Source organism: Candoia aspera, chromosome 16 (assembly GCF_035149785.1).
Source record: "Candoia aspera isolate rCanAsp1 chromosome 16, rCanAsp1.hap2, whole genome shotgun sequence".
NCBI lineage: Eukaryota > Metazoa > Chordata > Lepidosauria > Squamata > Boidae > Candoia > Candoia aspera.
The window spans coordinates 1,906,320-1,932,003 of NC_086168.1; the positions used below are offsets into that span (position 1 = coordinate 1,906,320).

Consider the following 25,684-nt stretch of genomic DNA (forward strand, 5'->3'; position numbering starts at 1 on the left):
CTTTGATGGCCAAAGCCGTGATGGGTGGCAGAGGTCAACGTCTGTGGGCCCATCTGCTGACGTCTCCGGCACGTGGAAGACGGTGGCTTGGAATGGAAGAGAAGTAAAGGGTAAAGGGCTCAAGTTCAGGCATGAGATGACGTGACATGACATGACAAAAAGAGTGTCTTTCACAGTATGAGAAAAGGGAAGGATGTCATAAATCTGAACAAGGCTGGGTTGATCTTGTGGAGTGGCACTGGAGGAAATGAAGCTGTAGATTTCATTATGAATCAAAGGGCTGGAATTATCTCCGAACAGAGGAACAGGTGTCAACAGGGTGTGGCTGTGTAAAAGTAGGAACCCAGAGGCTGGTGATAGTCACAGGTTATGCTCCAGGGAACGGTGGTCATGGATGAATTAGCTGTGAGTTGGAGGGGAAATGGTGCAACCTGCTAAATGAATGGGATCCAGAAGAAAAGGGTCTGTTGGGTGACATGCATGGAAGGCTGGGAATGAGATAAAAGAATACAGAGAAGGCAACTGAGGTATTCAACGACCCCAAAACCACCCATAGTGCAAACTGTTTGATGAATATCTGCTTAGAAAAAGATTGGTTTGTTTTGAATAAGTGAGTTAAGCATTGTAGGAGGAGAGCTGGGTTTCTACATGGCCAAAACTCAGGAGGAGCGTAGTAGCACCTTTTCCTACTATCAAATATTTTTAAAACAGATTAAGCTTTTGTGAGCTTCAGCTTCTGCCTTCTGATAACATTTCTTGGTCAGAAAAGATGCTCCAGACTCCTGAGTTATGGGTGAAGGATACGTCTGTCCATACATGCACATGGCAAAGGAATGAAGAAAACGGTTAAAGCAGAATTGACTGTGGATGAGGAAAGACTGAAAGATGAAGGATCACAAGGGTGATGGGAGAGACCAATTTTTGGTAGGCCAAGTGTGGATTTTAGGAAAATAAGGAGAGAAAGAAGGGTGAAATGAGTCTAACTGCAGGAAGAGAAAGGACCAATCCTGCAGGAACAAGAGATTAGAAGAATCTCACAAGAGAGTAAAGGGAAAGTGGGTGTAAGAAAGAGGATCTGGAAGCTGCTTACAACAGAGTGAAAAGAGTTATATTTACAAGGGCCAGAGAAGCATGTGGAGGTACATGAACGGGAACTATGAAAAAGGAGGATTGGGGGGAGGATGAAGTGAAAGAGGCTTGGAGCAACGCATTTGAAATTGACCACTGCAAAAAATTAGGATGCAAGGTCTTCTCTGATGTGTATAGAGTGAAAAAGAGAGTTACAAAGGATGTCTTCAAAAGGAGCAGGGAAGGATTAAGACGACAAGAGGCAGAGAGACGCTGAGCTGTCTTGGTGGAAATCAAAGGCGGTTCGGGAAGAGGATCAACTGAGCTCCAAGGAGCCTCCAGCAGAGTGAATGGAATGAAACAAAAAGCCATGAAATGATCTGGAATGCAGCTGAAGGGACCTTTGTATGAGAAGGACCGAGATGTGACCAACAGCACAATTGAAATGAATACTAGAAATATCAGGATGAAAAGGAAATCATAAATGCTACGAGAACGTGGGAAAATGGTAAGGCCAGAGATGCAGATAGCGGAGTTGGAAAACATTCAAATATAGTTGTAGTTTGCTGACAGAGTGGCTGTGGTTATGGTTGACGGCTGGAAAAACGCCACCATGGATCCCCTATGCAAAGAGAAAGCCAGCCCATTTACAGGAAGAGGGATTTGCTAAGTGTTCCTGGGAGAGGACTTAGCAGAGGTCTGTTTGAAAGGACAGACGACCGGGCAAGGAGCAACACGGGGAAGCACAGTGAAACCTCAAGGAATTGTTCCCCTCTGCTGTGTCTTGGTCAGGCCCCATTTGGAATATGGGGTCCGGTTCTGGGCACCGCAGTCTGGACAGGACAGCCACAAAACAGAGCAAGCTTAGAGAGGGCCACCAAGGTGCTGAGGGGGCTGGGAGACCAGGCCCAATACGGTTAAAGGATCTGGGCAGGCTCAATCTACAGAAAAGGTGAGTGAAGGGAGATGGGACAGTCTTCTGCCTGAAGGGATGTCAACAGAAGAGGGGGTGAACTGACTCCCTACTGCTCCAGAGGGCAAGGTCAGAAGCAACAGGTCCAAACTAGGAATTAGCAATTAGATTGCAGCTACACACCAGAAGCTTCCTGATGATAGCAGCTGTCGTCCAGTGGAACAGGTTGCCACGTGAAGCGGTCACTTCACCTTCCCTGCTGGTCTTCAAAGGGAAGCTGGATGGTCCTCTGTTGGAGATGCTCTAGTGGATCCTGCATTGAGCAGGATGAGTTGGATCAGATAACCAGGAATGGGCCTTTGAGCTGTATGATGATCTATGATCTATGAAATAGTCTGGATTTATCATGGACGGAGGCTGCTCCATCGTGACCCTGATTTAAAATCCTGGCTCGATGGTATGGGTTCGCTCTTTATCTCTGACTTGGCTTTGGACTGATGCATTAGGAAGGCCAACATACAATTCTGTTTCGTCAAGGCTTAATCTGCAGTTTGAAAATGGAAGACTTTTAATGTGTACCTCAACGTTGTGTACATTGTGTTTCCTTATTCCTTGTACTAATTAATATGCTTTTAAAAGATTTCATTTCCTGAACTGAGTGACGCAAGGAACCTATTGGTGGAAGCAAAAACAGAAAGGCCCGGAGAGGCTGATGCACTGGCTGAGCTACGTTTCCTTCTCTTTCCTCACATGTCCGGCCTTTAGTTTTCCTTCCTTGCGACTTCGTTTCCCCCCCGCATTTTGCATAACGTTTCTGATCCTGAAATGGAAGAGTGCAATACATATATGTGCGTTTCTACATGCAGCTGTGTTGTGGTGTATGTGGGAGAAGGTATCTGTGGGCCGTGTGCGTATTTGTCCTACCACACGTCCCTGTGGACTGATATTAGGATTTCTGCCTTGTCACCAACTCCTTTGCAGACGGTCGCAAACCACCCTGCTTTTGCAGACGTTTGCGTTGCACTGCGTTGGGCAGACGGGAGAGAAACTGCCAACGCAGGGAATGTCCCTGAGAATCTGTGCTGCTCCGGCCCCTTCTCTTCCACCGAACCCCTTCACCAAGAGGACGAGGGGGCTCCCTGACCTCCCGGTGGCTGTTCCCCCTCCCTGGCCGAAGGAGTCTTTCCGGCACCCCAGAAGGCTGCTTTCCCATCCACAGACGGTGCTGCTTGACACCCCACCTCTGTGCTGCTCCAAAGCAGCCCGCCAGCTTTGAGCCTCTTCCGTCTTTGGCTTGGCAGAGCTGAGTCCCAAGTGCCTCGGTGAGCGATGCAGCCCTGGGGAAAATGCCTGCTCTGACGCCCGTTTTCCAGGCTGTCGCTGGGAAGAGGACGAGAACGGAGCTGGGCACTCTGTCTCGGGAGGGGAAGTGCCTCTTTCTTCAGCCCATTTTCCGCCGGTCATTTTTCTGACCCCTTTTCCCAGGGAGTGTCTGGCATTAAAAACTGCTCACCCCGGCAAGCGGTTCCTCTGCGTAACATGGACATGGGCACCCAAATCCCACCTTCCCTTCCGAAGAAAACCCTCTGCCTCTCAGAGCAGGTTCTCAAAGGCTGCTGGATTGCAGACTTCTAAAATAATCCCTGCATTTTGGCTGCATCCACCGTGCAGCGTTAGTAACACAGATGATCCCTTCAAGTTAGGCTTGGGACACCAGTAAATACACCACTTCCTTTTAATAACCGAGTGCTAGGCTATATATCAAATAAAATAATGTAAGGACTTCGGGCGTTACCAAAGTAAACTGTGTCATTGGAAGAAAGCAAGGAAAACAACCCAACAACATTTAAACCAGCAAGTGTGGATTTTAGGAAAATAAGGAAAGAAAAAGTTTCAGTCAGAGAGAACATCTTAGGAGACATCAAAGAATTCACGTGGGAGAAAAACTGTATAAATGCCTGGAGTGTGGGAGGACCTTCTTTGAGAGAGGAAGCCTTTATAGACATCAAAGAATCCATTCAGGGGAGAAACCCTATCAATGCCTGGAGTGTGGGAGGACCTTCTTTGAGAGGGGAAGCCTTTATAGACATCAAAGGATCCATTCAGGGGAGAAACCCTATCAATGCCTGGAGTGTGGGAGGACCTTCTTTGAGAGGGGAAGCCTTTATAGACATCAAAGGATCCATTCAGGGGAGAAACCCTATCAATGCCTGGAGTGTGGGAGGACCTTCTTTGAGAGGGGAAGCCTTTATAGACATCAAAGGATCCATTCAGGGGAGAAACCCTATCAATGCCTGGAGTGTGGGAGGACCTTCTTTGAGAGAGGAAGCCTTTATAGACATCAAAGAATCCATTCAGGGGAGAAACCCTATCAATGCCTGGAGTGTGGGAGGACCTTCTTTGAGAGGGGAAGCCTTTATAGACATCAAAGGATCCATTCAGGGGAGAAACCCTATCAATGCCTGGAGTGTGGGAGGACCTTCTTTGAGAGGGGAAGCCTTTATAGACATCAAAGGATCCATTCAGGGGAGAAACCCTATCAATGCCTGGAGTGTGGGAGGAGCTTCAGTCTGAGGCGAAGCCTTTATAGACATCAAAGGATCCATTCAGGGGAGAAACCCTATCAATGCCTGGAGTGTGGGAGGACCTTCTTTGAGAGGGGAAGGCTTAATACACATCAAAGGATCCATTCAGGAGAGAAACCCTATCAATGCCTGGAGTGTGGGAGGAGCTTCAGTCTGAGGCGAAGCCTTTATAGACATCAAAGGATCCATTCAGGGGAGAAACCCTATCAATGCCTGGAGTGTGGAAGGAGCTTCAGTCTGAGGCGAAGCCTTTACAGACATCAAAGGATCCATTCAGGGGAGAAACCCTATCAATGCCTGGAGTGTGGGAGGACCTTCTTTGAGAGGGGAAGGCTTAATACACATCAAAGGATCCATTCAGGGGAGAAACCCTATCAATGCCTGGAGTGTGGGAGGAGCTTCAGTCAGAGAGGACATCTCAGGAGACATCAAAGAATTCACACGGGAGAGAAACCATAAAAATGGATAGAGCATGGCTAAAATGTTCAGGAACCAGCAATTTCAGTTCAGCCTTGGATGAAATGCACAAGAGTTTTTCGACAGCTAAGAAACTCACTGAGTATTCCTACACAGAGACGAATCACAATCCAGTAAGGCCCAGGCGTGAATACTTAGCCTTCATTGCCATCTCAACCAACCTGTGTCAACTTGTGCGTATGCTGGGTTATCAGCCCAAACACTGAAGGGTATGCAAACTTCTGAATGGGACCCTTTTCCACTTTCTTTATTAATATGGTTTGTTTAATGATTGCTGTGAAGCCTAATAGTTTATTTTCAGTCACATTACAAATAAAAATCATGTGTTCTGCCTGATCACTCATGTTTTCTTTTAAAATAGTCCTCATCTTACAAATCCTGCAAGGGGTATGTGAACTTATGAGCTCAAATGTATTCAGTTCCACGTATTAATATCATCACCACACATTCATTCAGTCAATGATCAGAACAGTGTGGCTGTGCGCCACAAAGCATGTGGGCCACAACCTTTGCCTCACACAACTTCAGTGGCGCAGGAGTACATTCCTTGCCTGGGGCGTGGAAGAGCTCCTCCCTGGAGATGGTTTCATATAATCTATGTGGGTTTTCCAAATGCCAGTAGCGTGTAGGACCATCCCCAGATATCTGAAACCCTCAATTGGTCAATTGGATTCCCTCCATGGTCCACTTAGAAGATGGTACTGCAGTGAAAGATTTCTTTCTGTATTCAATGGTATATTTTAAAAGTGTTTTAAAAATAGAAGGATTGACGCTTTGTTCTACTGTGGCGTGAAGTTGAATGTAGCATGCCCTGCACGAGAGAACCTGAGTGGATGCCAAGCTGCTGCATAGGTGACTGCTTAGCCTACGCAAATCCCCCCTGCCCTCTTCAGCTTCAGGCAACACAATCTGCATTTGCTGAGGCCCATGTTTTCCATTTCACGCAGGGCAGTCTCAGGAAGAGAAGCTGACAGGTGCCAATGTTGCAGCCAGCAGTTTCCAGTCCAGTGAATGCATCGGAATCTCTTTTGGGGTGCAAGTAGTTGAGCTCTGATCCTGGGGTTCTCCAGGTGTTTGGGCTTGGTTGGGTGTTCTGATCCCCCAATTGTGCTGCCTTGGCCTTGTACCGATGCCCCAGTTGGCACAGCAGCTGGAGGAGACCGACAGAAGTGGACGTTGCTTCTCGGCCTTTGGACTGAGATTGTGTGGTGGAGTGGACGGACGGGGGTTGGCAGACAGATTAGCATCTCCAGATGCTTCTCTGCATACACTCAAAAAACAGGGCGGGGAGGGGAGGGGAGGGGAGGGCAGAATCAGGAATCCACGCTTTTTTCATCTTGGTTTGAGACAAGCTTACTGCTAGGATCCAACCCAAGCAAATGGTTCCACAGGCCTTTGCTGATTACACAGCAGGAGGTAAGGAGGAAGGAAGGAAGGGCCAGAAACGGATCCAGAGAACAAATTCTGTCTGTCCTCTCTGCCTCCCCACCACCACTGCCAACTTCTGCATGCTGCCTGGGGGATTCTGGGAGTTGAAGTCCACCTGTCTTCAAGTTGCCAAGCTTGAGGAACACCGCTAGACCCTCTGAGGGGCCACCCCATCAGTGGCCCTGATTGCAACACATCACGCAGGGACTGTATTCCTGTCTTGGCCTCCTCCAATCAGGTGCCCTTCAGGTGGCTACCAAGCTCCGAGTTTTGACGCTGGAAATCCTGCCGTCCAAGATTGCCTGACCTGGTTCTTAGTTCAAATCAAGTTCCCTCCTTTCAGGAAGAGGCCCCTCCCTGGGGTCCAGCGGGACCTCCCTGTGGCTCAAGGGGCTGGGAAAGAGCACTTGGACTGGACCCCCGGAGGGATTTCTGGCCTGCTGGAATGGGGGGTGTTGCTCCAGCCCTGCCAAAAGCAGGGAGAAAAGGGGTGGTGGGGCAGGAGAAGGGGAGAGTTTTCCCGGGCTAGTCCAGGGTGACCTGGAGGGAAGAGGTCACGGCCACCATCCTTCCTGTGGCACCGCCCTCGCCAGAGAAGCCAAGCCGGCACCGGACGGGGACTGTCTGCAGGGGCACCAGGAGAAGTGAGCTCAGTGGATCCAAGGAAGGGGCTGGTTTCCAGAAGGCGACCCGGGAAGCAGGGAGGGTTCCTCCGGGGCCAGAGGTCGCCCCCCTGCCCAGCAGCTCAAGAGGCATCTGTTTCTGCTGGGTTAGTTGCTTTGCTTCTTCCCCACCTACATGCCAATTTGTGTGAGCAGAACTACTGCACTAATCCTGCCTTTTGCACATGCAAAGCTGTGCCTGCTAACGTCCCACCTACTAGATGGCCAGTAACAAAACACAGCATTGTGAAATGCCAAAGTTTTAATGCATAAAAGACAAACTCAACTCTGAAATGCAAAAGAATCAAAAAGTTCTGTTTGAAGCAGCTGCTGTTCCAATTTAGGGAGCCCATTAGTTGCTCACTCACACACAGAGGTCTATAGTGATTCAGCTGAAGCAGATACTCTAGATGTGTGTGTTTGCTTGTTTCCTTCCTTCCTGCAGAAGAACCAGCTGTTGGCCATGCAGCTCCGTGGGCAGCAACATGAGAAACGGTCCATATAAACCAAAAAGCTGCTTTCAAGGGCACCCCCAAGTCAAGGTGGCAGCTGCCAATAACTCCCTCCTCCTTTCCTTGAAGGTCGTTCCCATCAGTGCGGCCCCAAGACCTCTAGGAGTCAGTGCAAAAGGTCTCCTTGGAAGAAGCAGCTCAAGGGGGAGCAAGCCTGCAAGAAGGGGGAGCTGCAGACAAGTTTTCTGAGTCGCAGAACCCTGTCTCGCCTGGACTCGCAACACACTTGGGTCTTCCTCTGGTTCACAAAACACAATGATTCCGCTGGCAGAAAATGATGTACCCTACAAAACAAGTCCTTTCTTGGCCTAACACCAGATCTAGTATGTCGGGCAAGTCCTGGTGTCAGTAACAGAGCAAAAGGGCACTTCTTTGCCAGGCAGTGGGGCGCTCACAATGCAGCCAGATGAGGACTCACGCCTTGTCACCTTCTGCAAGTGGCCTCTCTCCGAAGTCCCAGAGTTCTCAGCGTTGACCATGCCAGCTAGGGAATTCTGGGAGCCACAATCCTAGCAGACGAAGCTCTGCCAGTTTGGAAAAGGCTGCTCAAGAGGTCAGGAAGGCAATTTTCCTGTAGCCAAAGGCAGGACAAGCTGAAGGAGTCTATTCGTAATTGGTCAAAGTCTGCTCAATGACAAAGACCGCAGCCACATAGAATTTTGCCACCAGAAAATCCTGATCCCTCACTTGGCTTGGCAGTCCATCTCCAGGCCAAAACAAAGATACAATACAGTCCAGAGTGCCATCCTCAGGGGCCCCAGAAACACAGCAGAAGTCTTCGTGCTTGAGTTTATTGGGAGGGAAGAGAGGAACTGAACTGAAGAGGCTGCTGACTTCACAGCTGGCGTCTCCTTTCCTGCAGGCGCGTGCTTCTCCGGATCCTGGCCGGGCTGCTGTGATCTGAGTCCATGCCGTCAGTTCCAGACTCCTGCAAAGAAGACAAGATTCACAGATGCGACACAAAGCTGGTCATAGACACAGAAGGCTTCCTGGGCATGGCGTGTGGCCTGGGTTCTTCCCCCCAAAAACCACTCACTCCGCTGTGGTTTCAGCCCACCCACCCCCAATTCCTGATGTGTGAATTCAACTCTCAGGGTTCCATAACCAGCATAGCCATGACTGGGAAGTCTACTCTTAGCTTTAGGGATGGTTCCCTTCAAATGTTTCTTTTTCCTGGTCGCCAACAAATATGGAACGCCCCCCGTTTTAATACCCAGCGCTCCCCACTTTCTTGCTCTGAAGCACAAGGACAGGTGACAGTGAAAGCATAGCGGCCCATTGCTAGGCCCTGCCTCCATGCGGAAGACCAAGAAGGGCCACGCATTGAAACCAAAAACAGCCAGGGTCAGGACCCCAACCACCCAGGGTTCCCTTTAAAACCTGAAACTGAGGTTGAAACAGGTCAAAGGGGGGGAAAAGCCTGGATTGCTAGCAGAACAATTGCCCTCTACCCAAAGACCCAGAGACTTTTTTTTTATCCCTGCGATGTAGATGCATTGGATCCTTTGCCTGGAAAGTTATGGGTGGGTGTCAAAAAAAAAAGGGTGTCACCATTTGTTTTTCCATAGGTAGGAGACGGAGGGTTTAGGGCTGGAGATCAGGTTAAACACAGACACAACCCTGTAAGAACGTTTGGTTTGGATTGTGCCAGTGCAGACTTTCTGTGCACGGATCCTGCACATCCATCGCTGGAGAAAAATTATGAACGAACCTGACTGAGCCCAGGAAGGAGCTTTTCTTAAAGATCACCTTGTGACAGGGAGGCAAGTCTTAATTACCGTTTCACCCGTATCACAGCGGTACAGCGCCAGCTGGTGGTCCCATTTAAGGTGATCCACCTCCTCCTGGCTAAGACGGCCTTGGGGGAACCTTTGAGGGCCCAGGTGAGGACTATTCCAGGTACCTATCAGATAAAACTGCTCGGAGTTGGAATCTGGCTGCACAGGTCCTCTGGAGTTGCTCGCGACAGTCTGGCCTGGTTATCTGGGAAGAGTCTGAACCTGCTGGTCCTGGTGAAGTGGACAAGGTCCTCTGAACTTTGAGTTCAACCACTTGTGTTTATTAATTATTGAGAGATTATCTTGAACCCTCAGTTGGGATACAGCCCTACTTATGATACTGAGATGGCACTGATTGTGTTTGTTGATGGCCTGTTGGGACAGAAGGTAGTGCATGCATCCTGGTCTTCAATCTCTTAGCAGCTTTCCATGCAACTGATAATTCTGTCTTTCCTGTCCTCTGAACTGAAAGTGGGAGGACTGGTGTTGTGGTGGCTCTCCTCTTCTCCCCAGTGCCAGTTCCATTTGGTGTTGGGGGTGGGGGAGAGGTTGAGCTCAAAGCCCTGGCTTTGTGGGATCCCCCAGGGCTCTACTCTCTCCTCACTCCTATTTAACATCTATCTACATGTTGACATGGGGTAAGGGATCACCAGTGTGCTGCTGGGTGGACCAAGTGCTTTCCCAGTGTCTGGAGGTCTTGGGGGCCTGGATGGGCAAGAAGAGGCTTTGCCCAACCCTGACAGTCCTGCGTTTTGAGGCCCCCTAGACCTTCCATCTTTAGCTCTGAACAGGTTGCAGTCCTCAGAGAGAATCGGTGTGAAATCTGGGGGTCCCCCTTAGTAATCCCCCCGGTTAGAGAACAGATGGCAGCTGTGGCTAAGAGAGTCTTTGCGCAGGTTCATCTTGTCCAACCATTTCTGGATCGGGAGCACCTCACAGGAACTCATACTGTCAACATCTCCCACTTGGATTACTGTCACGCACGCTCCATGGGGCTGCCCTTGAAGAACACTTGGGAACTGCAACTTGTGCAGAATACAACGCAGGCAATCTTGGGCCTTTCACGATATGCTCACGTGACACCAGTGCTCTGCAAGCTGCAATGGCTTTCAGGTCCTGTTTAAAGCGCTGGTCATCCCCTGCAAAGCCCAATGTGGCACAGAGCCGAGTTATTGGCGGGACTGCTTGTCCCCAGTTGTTTTTGCTCAGTCCAGCATGAATGACAGGTTGGGCATATCCTGCATCCCTTTTATTAAGCAGCGTCATCTTGAGGAACCCAGGAGTCACACCTCTATCCCAGTTCCTGGCCTGTGGAAAAGCATTCCCCCCAAAATCCCGATGGCTTTGGCCCTCTTGGCCTTGCAGAAGGGGCTAAAAACCTGGTTGTTCCTCAGACGTTTGGGCTGGGATGTCAAACAAGCTCGTTGGCTGAATTCCTCAGCAGTTGTCTTTTTACTGATTATGAAATGCAATGATTTCTAAGACCTCAGACATGTGTCATACCGCTTCGGGTTGTTCATTTGCATTGATTACGTTGCTTTGTTCTTTTGAGTTTTATTCCTTGCTTCTCACCCAGAGCCACTTTATTTGTGTGGCCATATAAAGCGTACAGTTGTAATCGAAATTATTCCTGAGGAATCTTAGCCCACTCCTCATGAGCAACGGCCTCCAGTTCAGTCGTATTCTTGGGTTTGCGTGCTGCGACCGCCTTCAAACCCCACCAGAGATTTTCTATGGGGCTCAAGTCAGGCGACTGTGATGGCCACCGTAGACTCTTCCAGGACTTCCTCTGCATCCAGGCCTTAGTGGAATTTGAGGTATGCTTGGGATCGTTGTCCCGTTGGAAGGTCCAAGGATGCCCAAGTTTCAGCTTCCTTACAGACGGCATGATGTCTTCTCCCAGGGTTTCCTGATACTTCAGTGAAGTCATCTTGCCATCCACACGCTGCAGGTTTCCAGTGCCAGAGGATGCAAAGCAGCCCCGGAGTGTCACCGAGCCACCACCATGCTTAACTGTAGGCAGAGTGTTCTTTTCAGCGCATGCGTCATTCTTCTTCCTCCAGACAGACCGCTGATCCATCGGGCCGAAAAGTTTGTTTTCTTTCATAGCTCCACAGAACAGAATCCCAACGCTTCTGTGGCTTATTTATATGATTTTGAGCACACTGGAGCCAACTTTCCTTGTGCTTTTGGGTCTTGGCGTTCTGGCATGGAAACCGTCCGTGTTTAGTACGCGCCTTACTGCGCTCACTGAAACCTCAGTGCCTGTTGCCACCAAGTCTTGCTGCAGGTCTTCTGCAGTCACTCGAGGGTCTCTCTCCACCTGCCTCCTCAGAAATCTGGTTGCAGCCATCGACAGCTTCCTTCTTCTGCCCCGTCCAGGTAGAGTCACCACTGTTCCTTTAACTTTCAACTTGCGAACTGTGCTCCCAATGTTGTCTCTAGGAACATTCAGTGCCTTGGCTATAATTTTTGCATCCTGTTCCTTGTTTGTGAAGGGCGATGATCTCTTCTCTTACCTTTTTGGACCATGCTTTGACTTAGCCATGCTGTATTTCTAACATGCAGTCCAACGTGACACTCAACAGACCCCCAGCCACTTCAGGTATTGCAAGTGTTCCAGCTCAAGCACACCTGGTACAACCAATGAAGCCCTTGGTTCGTTGCATCAGGTGGGCTTGAGACAACACCTGTTTTGCATACTGTGTGTGTCCCGTTCTGCCGGATTCTATTCAGGGGTTTGAATAATTTTGAGACTGGAGAAGTCATTACAAGTTGCATTTTCGGTTGACTTCGGGGACATCACTTGAAGCATTCGTTGTGTTGAGCTATTTCAATTGCTTTTGTTTGATTTGTTCATTGTAAACAGCTGAAAGTCTGCACATTTTGACAGTCAACCTGATTTGCAATGGGGGTTGAATGACTTTGATTACAACTGTACGTATGATATGATACTCGATATGGTAAGATATCACAGGTCCAGTTATTAGGAAGCAGCAAAATATTTTTTGAGGACTAAGCGACTCCCATCACCAAGATTACCTCCAGCCCCTCGTTGGCCTCCGTGGTCTCATCAGGGCCGTCTCTGGTTGCTCCGGGGGGTTCTCTCCCAGCTTCCTCTTCTCCTTCCTCCTCCTCACCCGAAGACGAGTCAGAATCTCCTCCCTGGCTGCTCTCCCACCACTTGCCCCCGGAGAGTGTCGTTGTCACCCTGGGAGGGGGCAGCGCGGCCAGAGCAGCTGGAAAGGAAAAGGCCGCCAAGAACCGCCCCCTCAGCAGCCGGAAGGCCGGGTTGTGCTGGAGCTTCTGGCGCACTGCCCGCCTCAAGGCCGCCAGGTCGGGCTGGCCGGGCTCTTCCCACCGCCCTTCAGGGGCCGAGAGAGAGGCAGCGCTGCGCTCCAAGGACTTTTTATTCCGCAGCAATGCTGAGAGGGTTTTCAAGCTGCAGAGAAATGGGGGCAAATAAGGCAGGCCTGTTCCCAGCAAGGGAGCCTTCCCCTCCCGGCCCCGCTTGGCCCACCCCTTCACTGCCTCCTCTGCCTCCAGAGAAAGGAGGCGAGAAAGGGGGAAGGCCTTCCCCTCCTGGGGCGGGGGTGGGGTGGGGCAGGCTTGCTGGGACGGCAGTGCCAGGCCAGGGGGGGCATCCAGCCCGGCTGAGGCTTGACTTGGATGGGGCAGATGCAGAACGCCCAAGTCAGGGGAGCTGTCTGGAGTCCTTTCAGAGACGGCGCAGGGTGAGGAAGGAGCCACGGATCCATGAGGAGATGGAGTGCACCCCAGGCCTGTTGGGTGCCCAAGGAGCTGCTGAGGAGGGGGAGGAGCAGCTACCTCAGTCCGCTGGGCCCCTGCATCTCTCTGCGGGCTGGTGTAGGAAAGGCCCCCCTGCACCTGGGGCCCTGCCACAGCCGGAACCAGCGCTGGGGCTGGGAGCTCGACCAAAGTCTCTGCAGCCTGGCTGAGATCCGGTGGAGCACCACAGCCACTCACCGGCGGCGCTCCTTGACTGGGGATGCTCACTATGGTGACCGGGATAAGGCCCTGGGGGGTCAGCACCCAGCTGATGGGCAGGGCAGGTTTGGGGACTGCACCGGGCCCCGGCTGGGCAGCCACCAGCATAGGCAGGAGATGGGCTGAGCTCTGCCGAGCACCAAGCGCTCCCTGAGCACGAGAGGCTGGCACGGGCCAAAGCCTATCTGCTGGGCCGGCGTTCACATTGGTGGCAGGCTGGGAGGCAAGAGGCCTGGGTGGTGACAGGCCCTGTGCTGGCAATCCTGGGGTGGCAGCAGGGGCTCCTGCTGCTTCAGGGTGCCGCTGAGGCAAGAGGCCCTCTTGACGGCTGTCTCGGCCTCCTTCTGCAGCGGCCTTGTCTTTGCTCCTGTTGCAGGGAAGGGTCCTCTCCTGAGAGCCCCCCGCTGCCTCTGCGGGAGATGCCGAGTCCCTTCCGATCGATGGGGCCTGAGGCGTAGAAGCTGGAGCGGGAGGCGGCCTTGGAAAGGGCTGGCTGACCGTGGGACCGTGGGGGCTGCTGGCCATTGGGGTGGTGGGGCCCCCTGGCTGGGGGACTACCGCAGAGGGAGAGAGGAGCAGCGGAGGGGTTAGGATAATCCTCTTTTCGGCACCCTTCCCGGTCGTCAGCTCACGTAGCCTCTTCTCTCGCAGCAGCTCCGAGACAGTTTTCGGCTTGGGTGCCGGGCGAGGCGGTGAGCGGGCCCTCCACGTGTTGGCGGGGATGGGCCCCTCTTTAGCCTTCAGTGGAATCAGCTTCTTGCTGGGCTGGCAGCTGGCCCCTGGGAGGCTGGGCTGGGCTGGGCCAAGCCAAAATAAAACAGAAAGCTCAACTTTGGGATGTTCGTAGGCTTACCCCACAACCAAGGCTCTAGAAGGACGGCCTTTACGAGGCCCTCCCCTTCGGCTGTGTCGCTTGCAGACTGAACACACCCAGGAAGTTGCTCTTCTCCGGTGCTGCTGTGATAGCTCGACCCCTTGGGTGGCCTATTCCCCCTGCTGGAGGGCCCTCCTTTCCTCCATCGCCTCCAGTGCCCGACCTTGCAGAGTCCCCAGCCCTTCAGCTGTGGCATCTCAGCCGGCCACTGGAGAGGGGCCTCCATTTGCTCAGCTTCACCTCTGCGCATCTGCTTCTGCTGCTCAGGAACAGCTGGGGGCAAGGCAGATGGGCCGCATCCCACATGCAACCAGGGAGGGCCCCAGAGTGGAGGAAAGGGCCTCCTACAGCAGCCTGAGGGGTCTGGAGCCTGAGATTTGAGGGCAGGACCTGAGCAGCCCAGGCTGGCTGCACTCCTTGGACATGGCATCCGCCCTCCTTTCTTGCCCACAGATTGGCACTGGGACCTGGCACAGACTGCAAAAGAGGCAGGGAAAGACCTATCCCCCCTCCAGACTCTCCAGGGAAATTTAATGCAAAACAGAAGGAGACACACACCTTTGGCGTCCTGTGAACAAGAGGGCTACAAAGGAAAAAGAATTAACTTCAGAGGCTGGCCGACTGGATCCGGTCTCTCCTCCTGCCCACCCTCCCAGCCCCTAAAATTTCTCCTGGAAAAGGAGACCCAAAGTGAACAGGAGCCCCCCCTTGCAAGGAAAAACCCGCAGACAAGCGGTGCTCTGAATTGAAGTGAGCAAGGAGGACGGAGGTGGGGAACGGGCACGATTGTCCGGGAAGGGACTCTTTCTCAAGGAGGCTTCTATTAATTAGTGAAATTGAATTTGGAGGCCGACCAACTCCAGACAAGTCTGGGCGACTTAACACGATTAGATAAAGAGTAGTAAGAAGTTCATTAAAAATTCTTGAATGCCGAGAATATACACAACACACCCAAAACATCCCCCCCAAATTGATGGGGCTCAAAAGCCACCCTAGCCCAGGGCTCGGAACAAAGCCAAGTTTTTAATGACACGTGGGCATATTTTGGCACGCCCATCACTGCCACAGTCTGGGCCAACCGTAGCTTCTGGGCGGCCTTCAAGGGCAGCCCCATGCGTTGCAGTAGTCCAGTCAAGGTGACTGTCAATCTAGGGGCCTCCCAATCTAGGAACGGGCGCCACTGGCACACCAGGTGGATCTATGCAAAGGGCCTCCAGGCCACAGCTGCCACCTGCTCTTCAAGCAGGAGCGGCGAGTGCAGGATGACCCCCATCTTGCACACCAGACTCAAATGGGGAAGGGGAACCCTGTCCACGACTAAAGATGAAGGTGAACAGGAGGGGAAAGAGCGCTGTGCCCTGAAGCATCTCCCAAGTGAGGAGCCACGGGTGTGACCTCCTCTCCCCACTTGTCAATTCCACCGGGAACTGGCCACGGAGGAAGGAGGAGAACCACCACAGCGTGGTGCCTCCCATCTCCAAACCTGGCCCAGGACAGTGTGGTCGATGGCCCAGAAAGCTGCTGAGAGAGCAAGGAACCAGGACAGATGCACCCCCTCTATCAGCTCTACAGGGTAGACCAGGTCAAGAAACAGACACCGCAGAGGCCTAAATTTAGTTTGATCTGTTTGTTGCCTTGGTAACAGATCTCCTCTCTCTCTGCCAAGGCCCTCCTCTCCACAACCACCATCCTGGCTCCACCACAGGTCATCAACAAGTACAACCAAAGCTGTCTCTGTACTAAATTCTGGCCTGAAGCTTGATTGAAGTGGATCCAGAAAATCCACTTCCACCAGGGTCCTCAGCAGCTGCAGTCTGACCACCTTTCTCAACATCCTCTCGTAAAAAGGGAAGGTGAGAAGCTGGCCAAAAGTTGTCCAGAACTGCTGGGTCTGAGGACAGACTCTTGGGGAGGGGGCGCGCTACCACCTCCTTTGAGGAAACCAACATTGCTGCATGGATCCAACTACAGGTCACCTCAACAACCCAGGAGGGACCTGGATCTCACTGACAGGTGGCCGTACTCAGACAGGGGGACCTGGTCCACATCCTTGGGAGTCAGATTCAAACTCAGCCCAGAGAACCCCACAAGAGCGTGCCCCAGGCCCCTCAGCAGGACCTGCCCAGCCAGAATCCAACTCTGAGCCGACTTTACCCGCCAGATAGCTGGCATAGTCTTCAGAGCAGTCCTGAAGGTGTTCCTGTGGCCCTTCCTTCCCCAGCAAGGAGCAAGTCCCTCTAAACAGGGCCACCAAATGGCTATCAGCAAACACATTAAGGATGGAGAAATAACGTTTCACTGCCCTTACTGCTGCCTTCCAGAATGCCCAAGGAGGATTCCTGGGACTTGCAATTCCAGCAGACATGGAGGCACCAGGCTGACAAGCTGGCTTCTCTGGAATTGGGGGGGCTGTGGTGCGTAAGCCCCCACTCAGTGCCAGATCTGCAAGCACAACACCCCTGGGGAAAGGCTCCCTCAACTGTTTCCGAGAAAGACTCCTTTGGTGAACATCCCTTCTACCTTAGTGGTCTGTGCGGCAATTTCCTGCCCCCCCGAGCAAAAACCCATCTGCCCCTCCTCTTACGTCCTAGCCCTTTTCGATAGTTCAAGATGCTTATCATGTCTCTTCGGATGTCATGCCCGTTCTCCATCCGTCCTTCATCAAACGTTCTTGGGCAACATACCCCAGACGTGGCTGACCAAGCCCAGGATGCAGTGCTTGAGGCGCATGGGTCTTAATCTACAAGAAGCTGCATTGCACTGCTGGCTCACGTTCAGCTGGCAATCACAACTTCTCCGTCACAGGCGGAGGCAGAAATTAGCCACCCCATCTTATGTTAAAAAGTTAAGAAGACTGGAACTGCTAGTAATTGGACCAGAGACCACAAGGCAACCCCAGATTTCTGGGCTAGACAGGGAATCTAAAAAAAAAAAAAGATCCATCCAAATAGGTCACCAGAAGTTGAGTCTGGCACAAGGCTCTCATGCTGATCTGACAGATTCAGGGGTAATCATGATCCAAGAAGGGCAATGATTTTTCTGCGCCAAATGCTTCTCTCCCCTTAACACTTAGTGGTTTCCCTTTTTGGCAAAGGAACAGGGGGGAGATCAGGAGTCCTCCACATCAATTAGACGGGCAGATTTTCTTCCATACTGAAAATGCCAGGGAACAGCCTGGGATCTTCTTCTTGCAAAGCAGATGTTACACTTGGTGTGTTTGTTCAGTGAGACGTGAACATGTTTCTGATAAAAGACATAGATGGAAGAAACTGCCCGTCTAGTTGATGAGGAGGACGCCTAATCTCGCCCCTGTTCCTTTCCCCGAAAGGGAAACCACTAAGAGTTAAGGGGAGAGAAGCATTCCGGGTATTCGCCCTCCCAAGAACCACTCTGTGAGCAGGAATTCCAGCTCTCCACCTCGGTGGAATGACGGTTGCCAGTGAACATGCCCTTCTAGTTCTCCTCATTCCCCTACCTTTGCCCCCCTTGCCTTAAAGAAGACACACAAAGGAGATCATACCTGCTTGGCCTTGCCCACAGTCGTAACAACGGCCTTTGGGAGCTCCGGCTGCCGGGATTTTCTTTTCTGAATCGCTTCCATGCAGCCACCCACATCAATATGAAGGAGCTGCAAGAAACAGGTTCTGCGCTCAGCCTCCAGCAAGGCAAAGGGATGGCAGAGGAAGGGCCTGCTTCAAAGCCACACCTCTGCGGCCAAGAAGCAAGGGCTGTTCGACTGGACGACGAAAAGTGGCTTTATGCTGTAGTTCAGCCATGGCCTTCTGCAGCAGGTGGGCAAGGGGGATCTGGACCCAAAAGCATAGGTGCCAAAGCCGCACTTCAGCCAAGGCAAGGGTTGAAGCCGACGGCCCGTTGCGGGACGATGCAAATTCCTGTGCTGGCCGATCCCGGCAGATTTGCCCGTCTGGACGCTGGCAGCTTTGGGGCTCCTCTCAGAGGCCTTTTGCTTCCTCACGCTAAAGCAACAAATCCCCCGAAAGACATTTTATGGATGCCAGTTGGCTGCCCCCAAGGAGAGGCGCATGGGCTGGTAATCTTTGACAGGCCGGCGCCACCCACCTGAATCAGGAGTGTGAACAAAGGTGTGCTTGTGAGGTGGGCTGTCTGCAGCTGCTTGAAGATCAAGTCCGCTGGAAAGAGAAAGAAAGGCCCTCAAAACCGGTCTGCATTCTTTTTCCTTGCTGAAAACTGTTCTGGGCTGGGAGGTACCAGAGGCACAGGAATCTGAGGTAGTCCTCAGTTAACAGCCACTCATTCAGTGACTATTCAAACTTGTGATGGTGCTGAACAAGGGGTACTTATGACTGGTCCTCAAAGTTCTGGCCGTCGCAAAACCCCCGCAGTCACGTGATTGCGATCTGCGACCTTCCCTGTCGGCTTCCCACAAGCTAAGTCAATGGGGAAGCCAACAGAAAGTCAGAAGTCACCGTCATGTGAGGTCCTCACTTAATGACGGCAACCAGAGACTGCTGGGGCTGCTGCTGCTAAGCAGCACGGTCACATGATGTCACGCTTTATGACCGCATGACTTCGTGATGGAAATTCCGGTTCCAGTTACCGTCGTTAAGCTCCAGGGGAAGGCAGCTCACACCCTGGTGATGTTCAAAGAGCAACTGAACCCCCGGCTGTTGTCCCAGACCTGGGGGCAGGTTGATGGTTGAGTCCCTGTTGGTTGTTTTTTTTGTTGATGTGCCTGTCTGCAGATCTCTCTTATGAACCCTTTTCTTCTACGGTGTCATCTGTACTTTCTTAACTCTAAGCTGCCCAGAGTCAGCCTAGAGGAATCAGGAAGCCTCGAAATTGATTAAATAATAATGAATAAAATAAATTTCTCGTTACTTGAAACATTGAAATGAAGGGGGAAAATTTTAATCTACAGTGGCCTAATCCAGGAAAGTGCCACTATGGACAGGCTATGGAGGGGCAATGCCCTCCCGCATGTGCCAAACCAAGACACTTCACAGGCGGCACCTAGAAAAGTCTCCTTTGGGGGGATCTGATTCTGGCCCTCTAGGTTAATGAACTAAGAGTCGTCTTCTTCTCCTTCTTTGAACCTGCTTCCCCCCCCCCCCAGAAAAGCAGGGAGGATGGGAATGTTTTGCTTCATGAAAAGACAAGCTTGGTAGGATCATCCACGTTGGTTTTCTCTGAAAGGATGCTCCTAGCTTTAGGGTGTTTTTTCTAAACCTTCAACAGGAAACTGCTTTCCCATAACTTAAACCCACAATTCCTCATCCTGCCCGCTGGATGTCCGACAGTTCGAGAGTGGAGCCTGAGAGTCTCGGGAGCCATCCTGCAGGGATGTCTTCGTGGGGATTTCTGCCGAGCAGGGGGTTGGACCTGATGGCCTCAAGAGCCACCTAACCTGACCGTTCCAGGCTTCCTAAAGCGAGACAGGCTGCTGCTTGGGGCCGCCGGATGGCAGGTACCTTTTGACTTGCGGGAAGCCGCCTCCTTCACCCGAAGGGCCCACTCCTGCACCATGCTCCCAGCCCAGGGGGCGACTGCCACCATCAATCTCCGGTAGATCGTCGTCCTCCACGTCCCGTCCTGCCGGCGGGCTCCGTTCGCCTTGCTGGCCAGTGGGGCCAACTGAGAAGCCCCGGGGCCCAAGTGGGAGCTGGAGGCAAAGCGTTTCTTTCTTCTGATTTCTCGCTGGGAGGAAACCAAAAATAAGAGCATGTCCCTCCTCTGTTCCTGCACAGAGGATTCCCAGGTTTCGTCCGCTGAAGATCTGGCCATATGAGTAACTCATTCCAGAGACCTTGCGGCACGTAAGGCATACGCCTCCCTTCACACCATCCAGTTCAACCGGTCTTACTGCCGTTCCTTTCAGAACTTTGCCTGGCCCCGTCTTAAATCCAGTGCCCCAGAGGCTGTGCTATATGCCAAACCGATTTATAGAGGGTTAGAAACCCTCCTACAACCCCTTGAGCCCTCTGAAGCAGGGTTCCTCAACCTTGGCCACTCTAAGCTGTGCGGACTTCAACTCCCAGAATTCCCCGGCCAGCAAAGAATTCTGGGAGTTGAAGTCCGCACAGCTTAGAGTGGCCAAGGTCGAGGAACCCTGCTCCAGAGGAAACAGATATACCTCTGTGCAATATACAAAACCATCAGGCAGGTCTGAATGTTCCCAGACTGGAGGTACGGGTACAGGAGACCTCCAGTGCAGCTTCCTTCCTTTAAAAGGGGGGACTCGGAAGGAGCTGCAGCGCATGGCAGGCACTTACGTTTCTCCTCTGCAGCTCGTAGGTGTTTCTCCTCAGCACACGCTTCACATAAGCCAAGGAAACCCTCCACGCATCCCTCGTGTTTCCAGAATTCTGTAGAAGAGGAGGAGGAGGGGGAGGAGGAGATTTATCAAGTGAGAACTCACGTTTCGGTTTTTAAACAAGGGTTACATTCGTAATCCAGCGAAGCACAACTTTTTCCTGAATGGAAGGGGATATGAATCCTTTTCAGAAACCCTACATTTTGTTTACATTTTTTACATGAAACTCAAACGTGGTTAAGATTACCCTCCAGGTGTTGTTTAATAGAGTCCCTCCTAGGAGGGAGATGGGCGGCTATAAATTTGACAAACAAACAAACAAACAATAGTTTTTTCTGTTGCATTACATGGTTCAATTAGGTAGGGATGTGTAAAGCCCACAATTCTCAGAACGGAAAGTTCCAGAAAACTCCATTCCTCCTGTGGACCAGGCCAGTCTGGTAGGTTTTGCACATCCTTCAATTGCCTAGGAGATTTTGGAGATCGTGGGGGGTGGGGGGGAGCTACACTCAGAAGTGCTGGATGGATTTCTGAAGTCTCAAGCTAGGCCTCTTTGCCCCCGTTTTTCAAACACAGAATTCAGGACAGGAAGTGGGATTGAGCCATTGGAACTAGATTGCCCAAGTTCCCAAACCAAAATATTTCACAGGAGCCGAGCTTCCCCCAAATGCTGGTTAGAACCACCAGTGAGCCACCAGATTCCTGGAACAGAGCGGTATTTCAGCTGCTTCTTCCTTTCCTTCTCAATCCTCCCTGCATTTGTATGCTTGCTTTAGGTTTCATACAAAAACGAGGAAGCCAAATGGACTTTCTACCTCTGCTGTTCAGACCCAAGAAATTTAGTACTTCTCAAACCAAGGCACATGTTTTTCAGCCTAAGCCCCAACTTGACCTTCAAAGGGGGGGGGGGCTACACTCCTTTTCCCTGAATTAACTCGCGATTAAGCTCAATGCGTTACGGGCTGAGGATGATGTTTACTCCACAGAGTCTTATTTTAATAATAAGTTTAGGACTTTCCTTCTATCACCGTAAAAATGGTAATTCGGTGGCAATGCTGGAAGGGCTCTGGGAACCGTATCCAAAATTGGGGGAGGGCCACCAAAGGCCTGGGGCTTAGGTAGTGTACATCCTGGGGGGCCTCTCTTACCAGTCTCTCCTGAGCCAATTCTGGAATCTCCCGGCTGAGGGCAACGAGATCCTCTGTCCTCTGGCTCTCTTCTGGACCCAGCAGAGCCCCAGAATCCAGCTTCCGCTTCCTGTTCACATCGAAGCCTTTGGAAAGTAGAGTGACGGCGGCCAGCTCCCCGGGGTTGGCTTCGGACGGCTCGTTCCTTGCAGGGACCCAGAGATCGAGGCACGGTACTCTCCAGTGACACGCAGCCTTGGGCTGGTGGGCCTTGGGCCCCTCATCCGCCTCCTCAGCACCGTCCTCATCCAAATCCAGGTCTGAATGTTCACTGCTGGACTCCGAGGGGCTGGAGCTCCATCGGTGGACACGTTTCCGCTTTGGATAAAGTGCGGTCTCTCGTTTCTTCCTCCTGTTCCTCTTTAACACAAAGAAGAGAGCTGCCACACAGAGCGAGGCACGTGGGGGGCAGGGTGTGCGTGTGTCACTGCGGCACCGGCATCATCCTTTCCTCCTAAAGCACTTCAGAATGGCAGAAAGTGATATTTCTCGGGATATGTTTAAAATCGCCAAGCCCCTCCCCTTCAACACGGCACCACCCACCAAGCTGTAGCGTTAGCGGGTCAGGCCTGGTCCTCAGTGCGATGGCTTTAAAGCAGCCTTCCTGAGATCTGGTGGGACAACAGCTGCAGGACCTGCCACGCAATGCTGGGAATTCTGTGACCTCAGAAGAAAGCATCGCAGAAGGAAGAGTTTTATTGTCAACCGCCCAGAGTCCCTCGTTTGAGGGAGACGGGCAGTGACGAAGCTTGAAATATAAATAAATAAACAAGAGCTTAACTCACTCGATATCCTAGCAAGACTTTCCACTTGCTTAGACACTGAGCTCCTGAGCGGTGGGGTAACTCTGATGCTATTTTTGCCCAGTGGCCTAGAGAGAGAGAAGAAAGAAGTCACTTCCTCATCTTACTTCCTAGAACTAAAATAATTTGTAAAGACCACTGTCTCCTTTGGGTCAGAAATGGCTCTCTTCTTTCTAAGGATCACCCTCAGAAATGGGCCTGCCTTTCAGGACGAGCCGTCTTACAACGAAGGGCCTAAGAAAACCTAGTCTTCCAATATGAACGACAATGTCCGATAACGTAAGAGAGGCATTGATTTTTAAAGTGCCCATCACTTTAAATGCCGGAGCGGAACGCAGCCAGCTTTCTGCTATCCGTGCAAAAATCGGTATGATGAAAACTGCACCCGATCATCTCTCCTCTGTGAGCGTGTGTGAAGCCGCCGATAACACTTGAAGGAACGACAGGAAAGCTTAGGGCCTGCGGAAGCCCGCAAGAGGGAGAGGGCACATGGCTTGCTTTCCCCCGCTTCGGTCCTGGCCAAGAATCCACCTTACCCCTGCCATATTTTTCGGTGAGCTCAATCAGCTTCCTTTCCTCCTCCTCGCTCCATTTCCCCTTCTTTATATCGTAGTGCAATGAATGCAAGTACCTGCAGTCACAGGGGGAGAGGAAAGAAAGATGTTGAAGGGATAGTTACGCCCTGCTGGGTATCAGGGCTCTTTTGGCATAGTTTTCTTGTGCAAAATACCCCAAAGATCCCTTGATTACTGAGCTAGTCTGCAAAAACTCTCCCCAAACTGTTCATTCATTCATCTCACCGCTGCAGATACACCAGTGCACAGCAGGGGGTGCACCGCCCCCAGCCCTTCCTATGCTGATTATTTTTTTCCTTGCGTATTTCATTAAGCACGTACATACGTAGCTTTGTACACTTATATCCAGCCTCTATTACTTCTACATATCAATTAAATAATTATAATTATAAATAAAACCTTAAACGTGCATCCCACCCCCAGGGCCAATATTTTGCTTGATCATTCCTCTTTCCAAAAATGTAGTAATTCTTGTGAAGGTGTACATCCTTTCCTTTTTAATAAGACGAGTGCTACAAATACGTTCCACACCTCTGCAAAACTGTTACGGCTTTGCAACCCCCTTCTAACTTTAACAGTACATGCTAACTTGTTATTGATTGCAATATCCCACACTTCTTTATACCATTCCTCTATTTGATAATCACCTTGTACCTTCCATTTTCTAGCTAGCATTAGTCTTGCCGCCGTCAATAGATTTGTGATTAAATCTTTAATAGCTTGAGTGCATCTAACCTTGTCATACACTGATAACAATGCTATATCCGGACATTCCTCCAAATTTATCCCCGTTATCTCGTTTATCTCTTTTGAATACCAATTGCCAAAACTTCTGTACCTGTTTACAACTCCACCGCATGTGGAGATAAGTGCCAAATTCCTGGCATCCCCTCCAACGTAATACTGAATATTTCTTATCTATTTGATTTAGTCTTACAGGTGTCAGACTTTATCCTTGCATAGTTTTTAAAATGCACATATCCCATATCCTGCCCCAACTCTACTTATTTGTTGTGCTAAATCATAACCCCACACTGATTTAAGATAATCTTGCTGACCTTCAATTTCTAGTATCCTATAAATTTCACTTGTTTCACCTTTTATGACTATATTTTCTTCTTTATCTTCTCTCTCTAAAATCATCTTCTCAAATCTTGTGTAACCTCTACATTCTTTATTTTCATTTATCCACTTCCTAATCCATTTCTCCAACTGTATACAATTTCGAAAACATGCAAATGTGAGTAGATTAATAGGTACCGCTTTGGCGGGCAGGTAACGGCGTTCCGCTTAGTCATGCCGGCCACATGACCGCGGAGGAAGTGTCTACGGACAAACGCCGGCTCTTCGGCTTTGAGACGGAGATGAGCGCCGCCCCCTAGAGTCGGACACGACTGGACTTCATGTCAAGGGAAACCTTTACCTTTACTAAGTCAAGATGTCTTTCTTCTCCTTAGTACCTCTCTTATTCGATCTATACTATTCATTTCTTTCACCCAATCCTTTATTCAAAATATTTTCTTCTCCCTTAATTCATCTAATTCCTTCTTTAAATTTATAGGGAATTTTTCCATCACCACCACTGGGGTCAATGGGGAAACGATTGGCATTAATTTTTCTCTATATTTTGCCCAAATCCTTAAGATAGTTTTTAAAAAGGGATTCTCCACCCTTTCCAACCATTTCTTAGTTGGTTTATTAAAAAATACATTTTCCAATTTCCATTCCACTTCCTGTGTTTCCATCTCTAACCAATTCAACTCTCCTTGTCCAACTATACCATCTATAATATATCTTATTTGATTAGCTATATAATATAATCTTAAATTCAGGAGCCCCAATCCTCAGCTTTTTGAGGCTTATACCATCTATTTTTATTCACCCTTGCTTTCTTATCCCCATTACAAAAATTATTGAACAATAATTGTTTAAAAAACAATTAAAAATTATTAAACCAACTCTTCATCTCTATCTCTGATACCTTAACTGGTAGTATTCTAAAAAAAATTATTCTAGATAAAATCTTCATTTTAATAATTGCTATTCTGCCAAACCATGATTTACTCATAAACCATCACTCTCTCCTCTTACTGTAATTAAATAACATCATCTCTGATTTGGACCAATTTATTTGCAGCCCTGTCGTTTCCCAAATTCTCTCAAATATCCTTCTATTCCCTCCAATGACTCCAGGGGTTTTCAATAGTTAATAAAGAATCATCTGCAAACAAGCTGACTTTAATTTTTCCTTTATTCCCAATCCTTTTAATGCTTTCATCCTCTCTAATGACATTGGCTAAAATTTCTATAACTAAGGTAAATAAAATCGGGGAAAGGGGACAACCTTGCCTCATACCTCAGGCTAGTAAAATTTGATCTGTCATTCCATCATTCACAACCATTGCAGTATTTTGTTGATATAATTGATTTATCAATCACTTAAATCTGTCACCAAATCCACGGGTTTCTGTTATTATTTTTAATACACAATCAAAGGCCTTAAATATATCCAAGGCTACTAA

The 25,684-nt window shown here is 50.3% G+C and overlaps 2 protein-coding genes across 2 annotated transcripts in view; one reads left to right on the forward strand and one right to left on the reverse strand.

Moving 5' to 3' along the window:
* The first annotated feature begins 3,520 nt into the window (after positions 1-3,520).
* On the forward strand, positions 3,521-5,124 carry LOC134506283 (zinc finger protein ZFP2-like). Its single transcript, XM_063316431.1, has 2 exons — positions 3,521-3,583; positions 4,114-5,124. The coding sequence occupies exons 1-2, from the start codon at positions 3,521-3,523 to the stop codon at positions 5,023-5,025; spliced, it is 975 nt and encodes a 324-aa protein (XP_063172501.1). The 3' UTR covers positions 5,026-5,124.
* A 2,271-nt stretch (positions 5,125-7,395) lies between these two features.
* Positions 7,396-25,684, reverse strand: part of LOC134506284 (snRNA-activating protein complex subunit 4-like) — a 30,654-nt gene continuing 12,365 nt past the window's right edge. Inside the window, exons 13-22 of the mRNA XM_063316432.1 lie at positions 23,124-23,218; positions 22,570-22,655; positions 21,746-22,144; positions 20,557-20,649; positions 19,756-19,981; positions 18,386-18,456; positions 17,826-17,933; positions 14,864-14,888; positions 12,466-14,228; positions 7,396-8,573 (exon numbers count right to left, since the gene is read on the reverse strand). Of these exons, the coding sequence (XP_063172502.1) occupies positions 8,481-8,573; positions 12,466-14,228; positions 14,864-14,888; positions 17,826-17,933; positions 18,386-18,456; positions 19,756-19,981; positions 20,557-20,649; positions 21,746-22,144; positions 22,570-22,655; positions 23,124-23,218 (2,959 nt within the window). The 3' untranslated portion in view covers positions 7,396-8,480. The remainder of the gene's footprint in view (positions 8,574-12,465; positions 14,229-14,863; positions 14,889-17,825; positions 17,934-18,385; positions 18,457-19,755; positions 19,982-20,556; positions 20,650-21,745; positions 22,145-22,569; positions 22,656-23,123; positions 23,219-25,684) is intronic.